The 18,057-nt window shown below is 42.8% G+C and overlaps 1 protein-coding gene across 2 annotated transcripts in view; it reads right to left on the minus strand.

The window, feature by feature from the left end:
- MTHFD1 (methylenetetrahydrofolate dehydrogenase, cyclohydrolase and formyltetrahydrofolate synthetase 1) overlaps nt 1–17,679 on the minus strand; it is a 77,540-nt gene extending 59,861 nt beyond the window's left edge. Inside the window, exons 1-12 of one of the 2 annotated variants that reach the window (XM_073638677.1) lie at nt 17,495–17,679; nt 15,488–15,572; nt 14,358–14,417; nt 10,981–11,034; nt 10,385–10,521; nt 10,181–10,281; nt 9,438–9,574; nt 9,222–9,333; nt 6,932–7,059; nt 6,749–6,846; nt 1,333–1,506; nt 266–402 (exon numbers count right to left, since the gene is read on the minus strand). In XM_073638677.1, the coding sequence (XP_073494778.1) occupies nt 266–402; nt 1,333–1,506; nt 6,749–6,846; nt 6,932–7,059; nt 9,222–9,333; nt 9,438–9,574; nt 10,181–10,281; nt 10,385–10,521; nt 10,981–11,034; nt 14,358–14,417; nt 15,488–15,572; nt 17,495–17,532 (1,261 nt within the window). In that variant the 5' untranslated portion in view covers nt 17,533–17,679. Of the gene's footprint in view, nt 1–265; nt 403–1,332; nt 1,507–6,748; nt 6,847–6,931; nt 7,060–9,221; nt 9,334–9,437; nt 9,575–10,180; nt 10,282–10,384; nt 10,522–10,980; nt 11,035–14,357; nt 14,418–15,487; nt 15,573–16,486; nt 16,512–17,494 lie in introns of those variants that run through there. The other variant, XM_073638678.1, reaches the window with a different exon arrangement.
- Nucleotides 17,680–18,057: the final 378 nt, after the last annotated feature.

Raw genomic sequence — 18,057 nt, forward strand, 5'->3', positions numbered from 1 at the left:
AGGACCGATTTTTTTTGTCCCCAGTGCACTGATACGCCCCTTTATTTCCATATGTAAAACGAGGCTGGCAGGTTCCCTTTAAGAGTCGGATTATCTGAACTCCGCAGAAGATGAGAGGTTATTGCACATTCGGCCTTATTGCGAACATCCCCATGGCTTCTCAGTGACCACCAGGACTAGATAAAGGTTTGCAGCCTCTGAATAGAAATGTTTTCATTCACTGAATGGGGTGAATAGAAAATCAAAGTGCCCCCCATTTACTTACCTTTAATTCCGAACGTGGGTCCCTGGGATGGTTGTCTGACACAGGCAAATACGTTCAGTTTCAAATGAGCTCCCAGAGCCTGGACCAAGCCTACGGTGGTGGTGCTCTTCCCTTCTCCCAGCGGGGTCGGTGTTATACTGTAGGTACAAACCACAATCAGTAAAGACAAATCCCAGGAAAACTTTCACACTACACAGAATATAGTGGACTACACATAATACACTCATATCTGTCATTTTACCGCAGGAATAATAAGAGATCAGGAAGTCAATGGAAATTGCCTTTCTTGAAAATTATTAACATATTAAAGGGGTATGGCCATCTCCAAGATCCTATCCCAATATGTAGTAGGTGTAGTAATAATAATCTTAGCAAATACATCGAATTAGAAATGTGGTATAGTTCTTCTGATGCCACTTAACCCATGTGCAGGGCATTGCAGTAGCTTAGGTATTCATGGTTACAACCACTAGCTAACTGTCACTATATTCGTGGTCATAATCATGGATACATGGATGCTATGTATACCCCCTTTTTCACATGTAAAGCTCCATGGAATAAATGGTGTCATAATAATAAATAATAATATGGAAGCTACTGCAATGCCCTGCACATGAGGTAAGAGGCGTAGCAAATCAGAAGAACTATACTGAATTTCTAATTGGAGGTATTTACGAATATTATTATTACAGCTACTTCATACTGGGATAGGATCTTGGAAAAGAGGATACCCCTTTAAAAATAGGACTTCACTCCCTTTGAGGCGACAGGAAAACTGCGGCAGGGCCAAAAATCGCAGGCCATACTGAATAGCGGATGAGTGAATGGCTGGTCCCTTTCCTTATGGAATTATTGTGGATTATTTCCTGGATATATTTGAAGGCCGTGTGTAGATATATCAGCAAGTAGTGCAGACCTTACAGAATATGAGCCGATTTCCCCTCTGTGATTATATAGTATTATATCGCAGGACTCTGCCACCCTCCTGGTGTGACAGCATGCTGAGAGTAGTAGTTCCACAAGCTTTAGCCACTATCCAGACATGGAATGAAAAGTAAATCAAGTACCCAGTGACAACAACATATTTCCCATCCTTCTGCCCCTGCAGCCGCTTGATGGTAGAGAGCAGGACTTTGGCTTTTGTCTGTCCGTATAATTCCACCTCTTCCGACAGAAGACCGATCTCTTCTGAAAGCCGAGAAATCGCTTTGGGTACACAGGAACGCGAGATCTCAATGTCACTACAGGGGAAAAAAAAAAAAGAGCAGGATTGAGCGCCAGCACCGAAACCAGACGCTACGACGGCAAAGAGGATCATACTGGTAGAACGAGGGGTTGGTTGAGAAATAGGAATACAGCTCATCTACTGATTAAAGGGGTATTGCCATCTTCAAGATCCTATTCCAACATATAGTACGTGTAATAATAATATTAGCAAACACCTCCAATTAGAGTGTAGTATAGTTCTTCTGATTAGCTATGTCGCTTACCCCCATGTGCAGGGCATTGCAGTAGCTTTGATATCCATGGTTACAATCACTCACAGTGACAGCTAGTTAATTGCTACCTAAGCTACTGCAATGCCCTGCACATGGGGTAAGCAACACAGAGAATCAGAAGAACTATACAGCATTTCTAATTGGAGGTACTTGCTAAAATTATACCTACTACATATTGCTATTTTCACTACCTGGGACGTTTTTACGAAGTCTTTTGTGCTCCCTTGTTCTCCATTACATATTGGGATAGGATCTTGGCAATGGGAATACCTCTTTAATGAACCATGCAATCAGAAAAGAAACTTTGCTCTTTATTTTTGTCTTTAACTAGCTTTTGCAACCTTTTTAGCACCAAAAAGTCGCAAATCTTTTAAAAAAAGAAAAATCACAAAAAAAACAAAAACAAAAAAAAAAAACAACCTGTACCTGCAACCTTAATCCAGGCAGGGACCGGAGCCAGGTGCGGCAAAAAAGAATGAGACGTCTGGTAAAAGTCTCATTTAATTAATCTATAACATCTGGATAAGCAAAGTTGTAAGAGGAGCAAAATGTATAGAGAATAATAATTTTATTGATATAGCAGCACTTTCAAAGAATAATGTGCAAATACTAAAGCCACTAAAAAGGAGCAAATTACTCCAGAGAAATGGAGAAAAGGCAATGAATGAGGGCCAATATGTAATCAGAAAGTGACCTAGTGCTTAAATAAGCCTTATTTTTATATCACTATATAAAATGTAACAATTTTCATAAACTATTACTCATATTTCCAGTTGTATGCACACGACTTTTCATCAGTCTCATCATCCTACAATACAAATGATCAAAGACAGATGACACTGCCATTTATAGTAGATACACACAGGATTCACCAATCACAAGAGGTGATGTCACAGCTCACCTTCTCCCCTTCCCTGATTAAGTGTCAGCGATGGGATGTAAAGACCATAAAATGCGATAAACCATACATTCACTCCATTTTATTAGCAGTGATCCTCTTCTCTCCGCTGCCATCTTCATCATGTTTACCAGGTTATTATCTTCCGCACACGATGGGCGCAGGGTTGCGATGATCACTTAGTATTACCGGAGGCGAGGACACACTTTGGATGATAGTTTGACTTCTTTTGTTCTGGTTAGAGGTCAGATATGGCCGCCCCATCATTGGAGGAGTAAGTTCCAGGAGGACAAAATACTGATTGCCCTGGATAATCACCAACCGTGCAAAACGCAGATGGCATATGCCAAAAGCTGCACCTGTTTAGGCCACGGATACTCATGACAGATTTTATCCACAATTAAAGCCGTATTTGCTGATTTTTCATTTCGAATTAACGAATATATTGCAAAAACTGAGTGCAAGATAACATACACGCTGCACATTGAAAATCTGCAAAAAGGGACCAAACCCATAATTTGGGCTTCAATAAACGCAGTTGTTTGCATTGGACTGTATTTAGCTGCACACTGGTGATGCTCTCGGGTTGGGGGATTATGAGGATTGCGGCTGTTAGATATCAGTCATGCAGGAAAGATGAAAGGCACAGATTGATACAATAGACTGGAATAGTCTTACTAAAAGGGATTGTGCACACGACCGATTTTCTCGTACGAGTGCCATCCATGGTTCTCACAGAAAGCATTCATACCTATGGTATTCCAGGGGGCTATGCCCCCGACTGATTTTTTTTTTCCTTGAACAAAATCAAATTTTGATCCTTGCATCATCTCAAAATCGTCAATTCAAGTCGATGGGTCTGTGAGGGGGACATTGGTGGTGCAGAGTGGAGAAACTTTCTCTCCATGTCTGCGAAAAACTGATGCCACTCTGATCATTACAATCAGAAAGTTCCTGGAATGTGGAGACATCGGTCATGAGAACATAACCCGACGTGTATGGCGTTTGCGTAGAAGCAACAGGTGGGTTAAGTCAAGCAGGATCAGTTGTATAATATCATAGTTAGGCCAGTATCAAACATGACAGACTATGCTCAAATCGGATCATCTGCTCTGTGCATGCGTGCTCAGGGGATCCAGAAGTCTAGACAGGGATTGATTTTTTTTTTTTTTTTTTTTTTAAACACAGGAGTGTTACTATAATTTTGAAAGTTATGCTTTAACTAAATATTTGTCAAGATTAGCAGGGCTGTTGCTCGTCTTAAGAGGCAACGTGCTTGACCAGAACTTAAGGCTGCGTGCCCACCATGTGTTTTTTCAGTCATTTTTGCCACAAAATTTCCGCAGCGAAAACTTAAAAAAGCTTGGTAATACGTGCCCCAATGATAATCCGCATGTACTTTGCACATGCTGCGGAAATTTCCGCTGCGGATCATCATTGCGGAAAAATACGCAGCATTAATTTTGCTGACACGCAGTGTAATCGCTGCCATTGACTTGCATTGGACCACGTGACATCCGCATCACTACATCTGCACAAGCGGTTATCACACGGTTCAATGTGCAGATGGTACCCAGGTTTGGAGAAGATGAGACTCTCCTTCAGACTCGGGTACCCTAGAAACTCTAAAAAAACAAAAACAAACTTAAAATAAAAAAATAAACATATTTACCTTCCGATGCCCTCCCGGTGTTTTCTCCCCTCCGTCTGATCTGCTGTATGGGTCGCGATGTTGTGAAGGACCTGCCATGACGTCATTGAGTCATGTGACCTTACACATGACTTAATGACGTCAAAGCAGGTCCTTCACACCACCGCAAGCCGCCCAAGAAACCGGACGCAGCAGAGAAAACACCAGGAGGACATCGGAAGGCGAGTATAAATTTATTTATTTTTTTTTTAAACTAACTTGGTCACACTACTATAAATCCATGCCAGCTGCATGGATTGATATAGTGTGAACACGTTGTCAAGCACTTTTCCAAGTGATGCTAAAAATCGCTTGATAACCCGCATGCGGAAATGTACGCAAAAACGCATGCGTTTTTCCTGCAAGGAAGAAGCAGAAAAAATATGCAGCATTTCTGTATTGTGGGCACATAGCCTTACACTATGAACTTCCCAATTAAGCTAGTAGAGAATACAGCAAGGTGAAACCCTCATTTTATTAATCTCTGGTGCTTCCTTGCACCAAAAGTTTTGCTCATATGCAAATACACAGCTGGGCGTGTCAGCGCACTTGCAGCCCTTGGTTCCTCTCCACCAGAACTGCTGTTCGCTTCTTGATTGACAGCGGAGAAAGAAGACCTGTACGATGTCACCTCGGCTTTCTACTGTCAATTAGGAAGTGAAGGGCAATGTCAGCAGGAAGACGCCATGGAGCCGAGGACTGCAAGTGCACAAGAATAGACCAGGGCTGTGGAGCTGGAGTTGGTATAAAAAAAAAAAAAAGGACCAACTCCTAAAATATATAATAAATTGGGTACAGTAGTTCAATGCAGTTTGTGGGGAATATTTTTTCATAAGAATTTGGGAAAGTTATGAAATGTCCTATAAATGTCTGTCCTATTCCTGATCTAAGGGTCTAGACTTTTAGCGGAGATGAATCTGGGCTACAGTAAATTTATCACTTAAACATGAGCCGTGGATGAGGGAGTCGCAGGTTTGGCTTACCGACTCCACAGCCTTGGAATAAACGATCACTATCAGGTCACTAGAGGAACTGGAGGGCGATAAGATAGGGTTGTGAAAGGTAAAACCCTTCCATGCCTGGGAGTTATAGAGAAATGCTTACCGACAGGTTCCATCTAATACAAGTGAGCTCAAGTGTAAGTAGCTAAAACCTTGTGCCAATCAGACCAAGTCCAGAAGAACTTGTGCCAGGAATTTTGCAATGCTAATATGTTCCGAGATCCTCCAGACTCTGCTAATGGGCCTCCATCACTAACGCCCAGCCAAACCTAGACCCTGTGCCCATCCATGTACTGTAGGCACTTTTTTGGTAAATGACCACACGCTATGATTAATTCACTCCTCATGTTGCGGTCTTACCACTGGTTTTCATTTTCTTAACATTTATTTGCAAACCTCACGTGAAGAAGCAGAAGAGACCATGACTTTCACAAAAATACATTACAAGAAGTGCCAGACATTGTAGACCTACAACCACAGTAATACAAAGTGAACATGAGCGGTCTATGAAGATACAAAACTGTAGTAAACAGGACGTCTTGATGCAGCGGAGAACAGATGAGACCGGCGCTATCTAAAAAAGAAAGCAGAACATCAGTAACAGCAGAACATGGCCCCTGGGTGCAAGGATTTAATCAAAGGGGTAATCCAGGGCCTCTCACTACCGCAAGGAGTAAGCAGTGCGACTTACACGGCAACTGCCAGATCTTCTGAATATCTGGCAGCTGTCAGGTTTCTGTCCTAATAATGAGAATAGGAGGCCGGCAAGTGGCCAATAGAAGCAAAGTCCGCAGCACCGGATGTGGAAGGCAGAGGCGCTGGATGACCCCTTTAAAAGAATGCTCCAGCTGGTGTTTAATGATCTGTTTAGACAAGTCAAGGAACATTTCTCTTCGCACAGAACAATCGCTAACACAATCAGTCTGTGCCTATAGATCATCATGTTAGCAGCACATCTCCTGCAGATTTCAGCCAACATAAAGATTAAATTGAACCAAAAACTAGGGTTTTTTGCTCGTTCACAGGACATTTGCCAGTCTGTCCAGAGGGGCATCATCGTTCATGCTAACACTGTCAGATTATTGGCTTTTCTAAATGGGCCATAACTGTATTGTGCGGTAGGCTGCCACCCCTCGGGACAGGAGAAGACAGTACATACTGCTGGATTAGAGAACAGGGTCTGCTCCTACCCATAATCTTATGATTTTTTTCACTGTGCACATCTATACTTTTTTAAAATTAGCAAATAAAGTGACTTTACAATCATGACAAGTGTTTTTTTCCCCGTTTAAATTTCCAACAATGAGTTGATACATACCTGGAAGAAAGAAAAGTTTCCCCCCCCCTTACCACAGCATTGCCATTTCTATAGAGGAACTAAGCGCCGTGCATTACCTGGGCACCGGAGTCTGCGCCTGCAGCTTGGTGTACTCCATACTCCAGGTCCCCGACTGAAATCTTTCCAGGTAACGCTTCGCACTCTCCACGGTGTTCTGAAATAGTAAAAGAAAAATAGGGCGTCCATTGTAGATTCCCTTACACCAGACAGCCTGCAAAATATATAATTTCTCAACCAACCTCCATGAGCATGGCTACTGTCATAGGGCCAACGCCACCCGGCACCGGGGTTATGTACGAAGCCTTCTCCTTTGCTTCCTCATAGGCCACATCTCCAACAACTCGTTTACCAGACTGTTTAGTGGCATCTGCAATGAAAAGGATTTATATAAAAGTTGCCAAACATGGGTTTACCAATATAAAGTCACAATGAAGTATTGAACTTTTCACATTGGCTGCTTGATGTCAGAAACATCAGTAGTAGCTGGAGGGTTAATGACCGGTCTTATGATTGAGGCCGCTTATCTCGCTGGGTAAATCGAAAGAACAGGAGGTACAAGGTGATGGGGCGAGCAACGCCAACAACTTCCATGAAGCATGCATGCTGGGCCAGAATCACACACCCACATTTCACGGTCTATGATGTATGGACTGGCTGCAGGTCTGACCTGAACTTCATTGGGTCAGGAGACAGACATCGAAACATGGAAGTGTGAATACAGCCTAAGAAATGGTACAGTTACTGGACCACCTGAATAATATTGTGTAGGTCCTTCTCAAAAAACAGCATTAAGCCATAAAGGCTTGGGCTTCAGGAAACCTCTGAATGTGTCCTGTGGTATTTGGCACCAAGAAGTAGACAGAAGTCACTTTAAGGCCACGACCCCACGATCAGTATTCGGCCCCACTATCAGTATTCGGTCAGTATTTTTTCTCAGGAGTGGGAGCCAAAACCAGGTGAGGAACAATCAGAGAAAAGATATAATAGAAACAAGTCACCAATTCTGCATTTATCACCCACTCCTGGTTTTGGCTCCCACTCCTGAGAAAAAAATACTGACCGAATACTGATCGTGGGGCCGAATACTGATCGTGGTGTCGTGGCCTTAGTACTATAAGCTGAAAGATGAGGTATACAGAGGAAATGGAAGTCTGCCAGCATTAGTAGAAATAAACTATTGCAAAAAAACAACTTTATTGGACATCCATCCTGTGAAAACCAATACAGGAAGACCAGATGAAACGCAGAAAGTTTTTTTTTTGCACTTTCTTCTGTATATTTTATCTGGAAGGGGAATCTGGACTGCTCATCTAGGCAATACTGTTTTGGTGGTTTTCTGGGGCAGTCTAATAAATGTTTTTTCTTGGTCATGTCCACATGAATATAAGGACCCAAGTGTTTTCCAGCAGGACATTGCGGCAACAGCTTGTTTTTTCTCAGTGCATCCAGGTGATTAGACCAGGTCACCTTTTTGCATGGTGCCATGGTCCAATTCTGATGCTCTCATGCTCCTGTTCGGCACTTTCATAGACAGAAAGGGGGTCAGTGTGGGCACTCTGACTTGTCTGCAGTTACTCCACAAGCTGCGATACCTTGCAGGTTCTAACACCGTTCTACTGTAGCCAGCAGCAGTTTATGCAAAAACAGATCCCAACTGTGGGAACAGACAGATGAACCTTCCGCCTCCGCACGGATCATGGGCACTCCGGATTCTGTCGCTGGTTCACCAACTGCTCTGTGTTTGACCACTTTGGGTAGTCACTGACCACTGCATACCAGGAACACCCTGTAAGACCTACTGGTTTGGATTCTGGCCAGTTGTGTAACAATCACAATTTGGCACGTGTCCATATTTCCTACTTTCAAAACAAACTTTAAAAAAGTGTTATTCCCAAGATGGCAAAGTTCCCCATATACGGGATAATTTATTGATCGCGGAGTGGGGTGGGGGAATGGTCCAACAGTTAAAACTCAGCAGCTAGGAAAAGTGCTTGACAATCCACATGCGAAATCACATGATCAAAAACGCTTCACTTCCGGATGTCCCTGGCAGTAAAAATGCATGTACAATCCGCATGCGTTTTTTTTCTGACAGGGAGATGCAGAAACGCTCAGGAAAAAAATCCAGAGCATTTCTGCATCGTGGGCACATAGCCTGGATCCAAGAATCACTGGGGGCTTCTAGCAGTCAGACCCCAGCGACTAGTAACATCTCCTACGGATACAGGATAACATTCTCTTTGCAATAACCCTTTAAGAATTGACTGATATGACAATGACATCTGCCAGCGGTGGAATATAAGATATATAATCAATGTCATTCACTTTACCCGTCAGTGGTTTTAATGTGATGCTGAGTAGTGTATATGTATAAGACCACGTTCACACCTTCAGTATCTCACATCAGTATTTGTTCCACTCCTGATTTTGGCTTACAGATACTGATGTAAAATACTGACCAGACACTGAATATGACCTTATATGCATTTTGAACTCTCCAACAAAATCAGGGGCCATTTAACCTCTTACCTGGTACATGGTTAATGCCGCAGTCAATCACAATGGCACCGGGCTTGATCCATTCACCTTTAACCATCTCCGCTTTACCAGCACCAACAACAAGAATGTCCGCCCTGCTGACCTATACAAGTGGGACAATGAACAGATCAGTATCTGTACCCTGGCGAGGACAAGACGACAGAGACCAAGTTTCTTGCATTTTCCCCTGACGCATTAAGCGCTCACCTCTTCACAGAGCGGCTCCGTCTTGGAGTGACAAGTGGTGACCGTGGCATGATTCCACAATAGCAGGTCGTGCATAGGAGCGCCCACAATCTTACTGCGCCCGATAACCACTGCTCTCTTCCCTGCAATCTGCACTCCTGGAAATTAAAAAAATAATGGAGAAAAGAATGAATAAACTGTAGAGCCATTACATCTTCACATTAGAGATCAAAGTTACTCCATTCCAATTGCTCCCAGGTCATAGCGGTCAGACCACTGATAGAGAAGAGCTTCTTATAACTAATACTCTTAAGACTAGGTAACCAATGTCTGATCAGTGTCAAACAGAATAATGGGATGAATTTCAAAGTGCAATTTCTTTAGCAGAAAAAAAAAAAAAAGCTGCAATTGTGACATGGTCGCTCGCATGTCTGGGAAAAAAAAAAAAAAAAAGTGAAGAGGCTATGTGAGAGTAGATTACATGAAATTGTGCTGGTCGTGGTCCCTGCTCTCCTGTGTGTCACAATGGTAATAAGGTCAAGGCATAATAGAAGGTGCAATGCATGCTACGGAGTGAGGGGGGAGGAAGTTCCAGGTCCTGTAGTGCTGGCAGACTGCTAATGAAAAGGAATGACTTTGAATGGAAGTTGGTTGCAAGTTACAGAGCATAAGATCAGAACGGTTCCTGTACATAGTTATTTGCACCAAATGCAGTTTTATCTTGTGCATGACGAGGAGGGGTGCACGCTGAGCTGAGCGATTACCTGTTTGTCGGATAAGGTCCAAGCAGCCTTTTGGTGTACATGGAATAAAGCAATCTCCAAGATCACCCCTGGCCAGTTTTCCTGCATTAATACTGGTTAGCCTATAATAAGAAAAGCACAGAGTGAAGACATCTATAGGGGATATGTAGGGGAGGGTCATTTCCTAAACATGCTTGTGTCTGCAGAATCAGCCCTGTCACTCACCCATCCACATCTTTGGCAGGCGATACAGCGTTGGTGACTTTCTCGGTGTCAATTTTGTGATCTGAATCCAGAGGCAGTTGAACAATCAGTCCATGGAGCGCCGGGTCCTCATTAATAGACTTTATTCTGCTCAGCACCTACAAGACATGGATCAGTGACCAGGAGCAGCAGCCCCAATACGCAGAGCTCTGTATGGAAGGCCATGGGTCGTAGACGTCAGTTTGTAGCTGCTGAACCCTGCAGACCGCCTGCTACCTGATGAGGCTCAAGGGAAGTCCGCAGGTAGGAGCTAGTTCACATATCCCTGGTCTAACAGCAACGGACTACTGATGTGGCCTCCGGATCAGGGTCTTGGGAGTCATTTTGTACACCCTTATCCATAGGATAGGGGATAACTTACCAAATACTAAGAATCCAACCACTGAGACCCAATAATGGAGCTCTAGAGCCCAACATGAATGAAGCAGGGGTGCACATGCTCGACCTCTCCTCCATTCATTTTCTATGGGAGGGCGGTACTCCAATTTCTCTGGCAGTCAGACAATGAATGAGCCCAATCTCATCTCTCCTCCGCATTGCCAGCTATATTCTCTCACCTCTGCCTCAGTTGCGGTCCTTGGCAGCTTAACATGGCTGGCATTAATTCCAATCTGGAAAAGAATAAGTGTGGAGATCAAATGTAGCTCAGCCCTGCACCAGATAAACCTAAGGCATCTGCCCATCCCATCACCTAAAGCAATGGGTTTCTTCTTCCAGGACACCCCAAACCTTCATAAAAGGAGGTAACCGCAGAGCATGTTATCCCAGATTTCCTGACCATTCATTACATAGTCTGGTCAGGAGCGCTGTCGTGAATAGCAAAAGCTGTCATATAGCAGACTGAACTGACACTACTGGTTTGTACGCAGATGAGATGGTGAGTTTTATGCACAAGGTTGAGAAAACTTTATCTCATGCAATTTCTATCATCGATAAATTTAGTAGAAACTCGGGACTGTTTATAAGCTGGGATAAGTCAGGTTTGATGCCCCCGTTTCATACACCTGCAGATCACCCTGAACCTCTATTGCCCTTGCCAATCATGACCAAATTTCAGTTATACCCTTCCAACACAGTGCCTGTTCCTAAATGCTTTTTCTCAAATTTCAACTCAATGTTTTATTTGGGAGTAATATGAGACCCTAAACTACTTTACAAAGATCAAAGTCAGGGGGAGGGGTGGCTTTGCCCAACTTCTTATATTACATAGTGGGACAACGCAAAATGATTAATAAATGGATGCTTAACTTTTCTTTAGCCAACTCAGAAAACCACGTTTGTTGGGCTTTCTGGAAATTGACAAACCCAATCTAGCTAAGTTATAGTAGTGCGTCTGGTCTGGAAGCAAGCGAAGAATTAAAATTTAATGAGGTTATAGCAAAGAAGCATTTCCGCTAGAACACTTATTTCTCTGCCTTGCAGGGTCATACCTCAAGTGGGTTTTGGAGTACTAAAACATATAAGGCTACAATATTCTATTATACTTTGAACAAATAAAACCAAGAACAAGCAAAATACCCAAATAACTGAAAGTAAATGGATAAATTGCACAGTGCAAAAATAATGATAAATAAAGGGTATTTAGTGAGCATAATTTTGATCAAAATAATGTTAAAGCCATCCCACCACGTCACAGTAACCCTTATGGGACAGTCCTAACTACTACGGGTTCAGTCTCTCTGCCCTTATCTATATGTATGTCACTTGACAAATAGTAAGGTTTTAATATTAGAGTTAGGACTGTCCCATAAGGGTTACCGTGATGTGGTAGAATGGCTTTTACATTATTTTGATCAAAATTCTGTTAACTAAATACCCTTTATTATTTATCATTATTTTTGCACTGTGCAACGCGATTTATCCATTTACTTCTAGTTATTTGGGTAATTTTTTTTTTTTTTGTCTAGTGGCCTTGTGTGAACATGCATTTACATTTAGCATGCACATCAATTTACGTTTCAGTTCAGACTCCCAGGTTTTTTCTTTACTTTGAACAAATGCAAACCTTGTACAATTTCCCCAAGAGGGTTTTTTTTTTTTTTTTTTTTTTTTTTTTTGATACCTTTAACTTAGAGCTGCAATTCTATCCCATAAACGTGAGAACATGTCATTATCTTCCCTTCCATTAATTGGCATACTTAAGTCACAAGGACCCCTGGGCCTCGTTTCAACTCTATACACAGGTGTAGAATCCAATCCATTAGAAGTTACAGAGAAATGGCAGATTTTGATTCCCAGCATCCAGAATGAAAACTGGGACGAAATATTGGAAATCCCAACTCGGGTCTCAATCAGTTTTATTTAATTCATCAAATGTATCTTACCCCAGTTAGACTACTCCAAATGGGGTGGTCTCAGGCTTCAGAGTGCTCAAGGTGTCATACATTGGATGCCAACTTTATACACATGATATGGGAATAGTCAATTTGATAATACCCTTTGAAAACACCATTTATCAAAATAGAGGGTGCCCGGGGAAATTCCATAAGATATGGAACTCATCTTTACATACTATTTAGATATATTATGATACCCATTGGTGAGTTTGGAGTGTTTCATAATGGAGGCAACGCAGCGTGTTAAAAAAAAGGAATTATATTACTATCTTGTGTTGGCAAAGTTCTTCATTTACATAGGAGGTGGTTCGTCAGAATAATGTTGGTAATTTGTTTGTTTTTGATTCTTCTGTTTTAGGATCAAGTCAAGATATAGTCTACTTAATCCATGTTGGTCACGGGCTGTCCATATGTATATTTGAACTTATAAGCCCATAAAATTGATCCTTACACTACTAAAGTCTTGGAAGAGTAACTGTGGCAGAAATATTACAATACAATCTTGCGTTTTTCCCAAGGACACTTTATTGAAGTACAAACCAAATAGTAAACTGTTGATTCAGTAATTTCATACCATGTTATGTTTATGTATGTGGCGATTTGTGACCAGTTATAATTATTTATTTTTTTAATTAACAAAAAAAAAAAAAAAAAAATTTAAGTCCTTATTTATTCAGGATTAGGGGGAATTTCTCCCCACAACCATCATAAATATATATATAATTTTTTACCTGGTGTAAATACCGCTGTTATCCTGAATCCGGCATAGTTTTTCTTTTCTTCCTGTACCTCTCCGTTCCAGAGAAATGGCCTCCTATTTCCTGTATAGAACTCTAGTCTTGTTAGCCAAGTGGGTGTGGGCCTCAAGTCTTCTGAAGGACCACACCCTCTGGACTAACAAGAGTTATAAACAGGGAAGAGGAGGCAATATTTCTGGAACGAAGAGGCGCAGGGGATAGAGAAAAGCTATGCCAGATTCAGGAGAACAGCGGCATTTACACCAGGAATCTTCCTTTAATAGAGGACCCAAGTGTCATATGCCAGAAGGGACTAGATATGAGGCCTCCGCTCACAGGTCTGTGCAGGTTATTTCACACATTACCACAATCTGACTATAATAAAGGCTTGTTATTGTCAGGTTTATTGCATCTTGTATAAAGTCAAACGATTATTTTACAGTTTTGCATTGAACCTTGTGCTACACATAAAAACAGAAGGAGATTGACCCTGGTCCATCACGTGCTGCAAAAACAGATTCCACCACATACAATGTTTATGTCCCGGATTTCTATGGATGGGTGAAGACCTGTTACAGCAGCATGTGAAGACCTAGGGGAGAAACCGTGCAGGGTCCCGAGCACCACAACACTACTAGGGCCGGGTACTTCACCGGGGCCGAAAATCTCAAGGTAATCACTTTCCACCCTGCTGTAAATCCGATGTCACACTTTACAGCAACGCAGCAATCTGCAGAGCTACAGGTTGCGGACCACCATGTGTACAGAATATATACCCAACATTCGTATTTGTCACAATTTAGCTTTTCTGGAGGAAAAAAAAAAAGTTAAAGTGTAAATAAGTATCTCTGATCTCCTTACCTCGGCCGCAGCTTTCAGCTTCATACTGATGTACAAGTTAGAATCATCTCTGTCTCCCACCTATTACCAAAAAAAAAAAAGCCAAAACCCAAATTCAGATACGTTTGCAGCTGTAAAGTGATGGTCTGATTTCCGCTCATCGTACAGATGGCGGTGTGACTACACATACAACTGCCCCAGCCGTCATACTGATTACCATCATCCGCACACTCTTCTACCAACATGGAAGTGGATACTTGATGAAAGAAGAAAACTCTAAAGTGGTTTTCTGGTTTAGAAAACAGAAAATTTTTGTTCCTCTATTGTATTTTTATGCGCTTTATTCACCCTCCCCAGGTCCAACGCAGAGTCTCAGTTACTGCCCCCCCGATGTCTGCTATTGTGTTCTATAACTAATCAGTAAGCTCAGTAGCTCATGGCACAAGCCGCAGAGCTCGGCAAATCAGCTGCACCACTGCAGGCAATGACAGAAACTCAACGTTGGACCTGGGGAAGGCGAGTATAGCTGTTTGCATTTGATAAAAAAATAAATAAAGTCGGAGGACATGGGTTTTCTAGTTTCAAACCATCCCTCACTTGCACAACAGACCAGGAGTTTATCAGCCAGGTACTGTTAATACATCTTATCCTATTCAATATACCTGGAGGCCATGTCAGTAGTCTTGAAGTAATGGATGATCCCTTTAAGACCGTAATGGGCTAAAGCATGAAAAATCTAGGGTAGAAGCCATATGCAAATCAGGCTGGAAGTGCACTGGAGGTGTGTCAGGGCACACAAATTCATTCTTCCACATGCAGTGACACGGACCCCGCACGTGGAAGAATGAGTTTGTGTGCCCTGACACACCCCCAGTGCACTTCCAGCCTGATTTGCATATGGCTTCTACACTAGATTTCTGATGACTGCCACATCTGAGCTCTACAAAAAAGGAATGATATTTATTACAGGACAAGAGGCCACTTCTAGATATACAAAACCTCAGTTTTAAGCGTTTGGCGCGAGTAGAAAATCCCTTTTGGATCCAGTTTACTTTACAGACAGCAAAATCAGATGCAGCACAACTGTTCCACGTCCTGGGGGCTTTTCCCAGCATTGAGCTCAGACACAAGGTCAAGAAACACATACAGACCTGCAAAATGGCCAGACCTGGGCGGAAGCCCGCGTGCATCTCCTGCATGGCTGCAACTTCATTCTTCAGACGCTCTCGGACAAGTCTGCAATAAATAATTAGATGTGCGACAGCTTCATACATGTGTAGAGGCTGCAGAAAGGCAAGTGGAGCAGAACTGATCAGTCCCTTGCAGAATTCCTGGTCACAGGGGACTACTCTAAAAAGCACAAGGAAACATTGATTTATTTATTTTTTGGCAACTGGGGTTCATTAATAATGTTGGCTCGTTTGTATTCAACAGCAGCTATGCATCACTGTACATAAATGCTGAAGAACAGATATGAGGTACCATAGACAGAGCAGCCAAATTCATCAGCGATATAATCCCGACGGCAAGGAATTAAACTCTTCTCTCCAGAACCTTTTAGGATTATTTATGACCACATCATAAACCAGCTTAGAAAATAAAAATAATAATAATATTATTAATATTTTTTTTTTGAGGGGGGGGGGGGGTAGAACAAGCTCACTGAAGGATTCACAGTTAACTCATTCTCCAGTTCACTGATTTATTTATTTTATTTTCTCTACAGGGTGTGGAAATAAAAATAGATACATGTACTTAAAGTAAAAGAATGTGTCTGCACCCACAAAGGTGCAAATATCTATTAACATCACATCCGAAAGCCAGAGTCTTTACGTCTTGGCCACAAGTCCTGTGAGTGAAGGGATCTGTGTTGTACACATCCTATAGTGGGAAAAGGGAAATACAGAAGGATCAGAAGTGGCCATTGTGTGCCTCCATACATGAAAGCCAAGACAGTATGAGCACTGTATAATGGATCAAGAAGGTCACGAGCCCCCGGCTGCAATCACCTTCACCTTATGTAGGGAGCGCTCTTACTATTCACAGCAGCCATGTCTGATCGCTGCTCATGTGATCCCCAGAATTTAACATTTCCTGCTCAATTACAAGTGCAGACATCTCCAGATATACCCCCCGATGTAGGGACCTACCCCGACCCCAGGATGCAGCTTATTACATTCTGATCAGAGGCATACGAGGGCCAGGGTCATGCCCACAAGAGCAAAACTGTGCAAGCCAAGCAACCAGAACCCAGGCATCACGCCACCTTGTGACAGGGAGCAAAGTTTAACTCCGTACAATAAGACCATGAGGGCTATAACCCCCATAGCGAGCAGAAAGTGGGGGGGATGGGAGGGGGTACATTGGGTTGAGAAAAAATATGAATCCCATCCAAAACATTAACACCCCCATATCTAGACCTGTAAATGCACCAATGACCCCATAAAAAAAGGTACAAAAGATCCCTGCTCTATAGATCCTCCATGTCAGGCTTCAGGACATTCACCTGCACCGAGCTCTTTATGGAGGAGCCTTGACCTGACAGTAACCGTTAACCCCCACAGTGCCAGCCACCTGAGCTGTCATTAGTATAGCAGTCTGGGTGGAGGGGAGGGGACCTTCCCAACATCAAAGAATAATATAATGTGAATAGAAAAATTTTTGCTTATATCCAGGATCTACTACAAGCCCCTACACCCCCCGGGGGGGGGGGGGGGGGGGAGGAAATAATCCATCAAGATACTAAATGGAAGTTGGTTACAATTGTTTCCAATGGCTTAAAAAAGAAATTATATAAAATCTCAAAACTGAAACAAACAATCAGTTGTGAGATCTGCTGCAATGCTCATTTATCTGTAGCAGAGGCAATTGAAACAGACCCTCTGCAGTGAACCTCCAGATCATTTTCCCTGCACACTTTGCCTAAAGTTTCCTCAAAAGTTTTAAAACTTTAATTTAACCCCGTGCATGCCGAACTGCCCCAGAGCCAAACCGGCAGCTGCTAACCGCCTCTCCCTTCCCTCCAGCTGCACCCCTGACACTACCTGTATAGTCCAGCGACCCCCATGTGCTGCATTAACCCCTCCACTGCCGCAGGGTTGGGGGTGAGTTGAGGCTTCCTCCAGGAGCCGCCATACCTGTCAGGCTGCAGTACTTACCCGGACACGAGCTTCCCGCTGAGGACCTGGGCCGGCATACTGGCTGCACAGAGCGGGGAGACGCGGGGCCACACTGCGCCGATGTTGCGGGACGAAGAAGACTCCGGAGACAGACGCTGACCCTCGTGGTGTAGCACAAAGCCCACAGCGCATGCGTGGATAAGAGGGGAGGTGGGCGTGTTAACTCTGGTGCATGGGCGGGGTTTGTAAGGTTAACCCCGCCCCTCACATATAAGCGAAGCCTCAGGCGCTAATAACGTGACACGAGGTGGAGAGCTACTAAGTGGCGGAGGCTTTAACCCTTTCCTCTCGCTCTTGCTGACAGTTTTCTTTTTAGTTTTCCTTTCCTCCTTCCAATAGCCGTAACTTATTTATATTTCCTATGACACAGCCTTAGTATATGAGGGTTTTTTTTTTTGCATTCATTTTACCTCATAATGTAAAAGGGAAAACAAAATTCCATAGACACATATTGGTGGTTAAAAAAAATCTGAACTTTGCAAAAAAAGAAGCGAAAAAAAAATTGGGTCACTTTTTTTCAAAATCCCTGAGCTCCCCTGATT

This window comes from Phyllobates terribilis, unplaced genomic scaffold (genome assembly GCF_046119375.1).
Source record: "Phyllobates terribilis strain yellow unplaced genomic scaffold, ASM4611937v1 Scaffold_7__3_contigs__length_470593459, whole genome shotgun sequence".
In the NCBI taxonomy this organism is placed as follows: Eukaryota; Metazoa; Chordata; class Amphibia; order Anura; family Dendrobatidae; genus Phyllobates; species Phyllobates terribilis.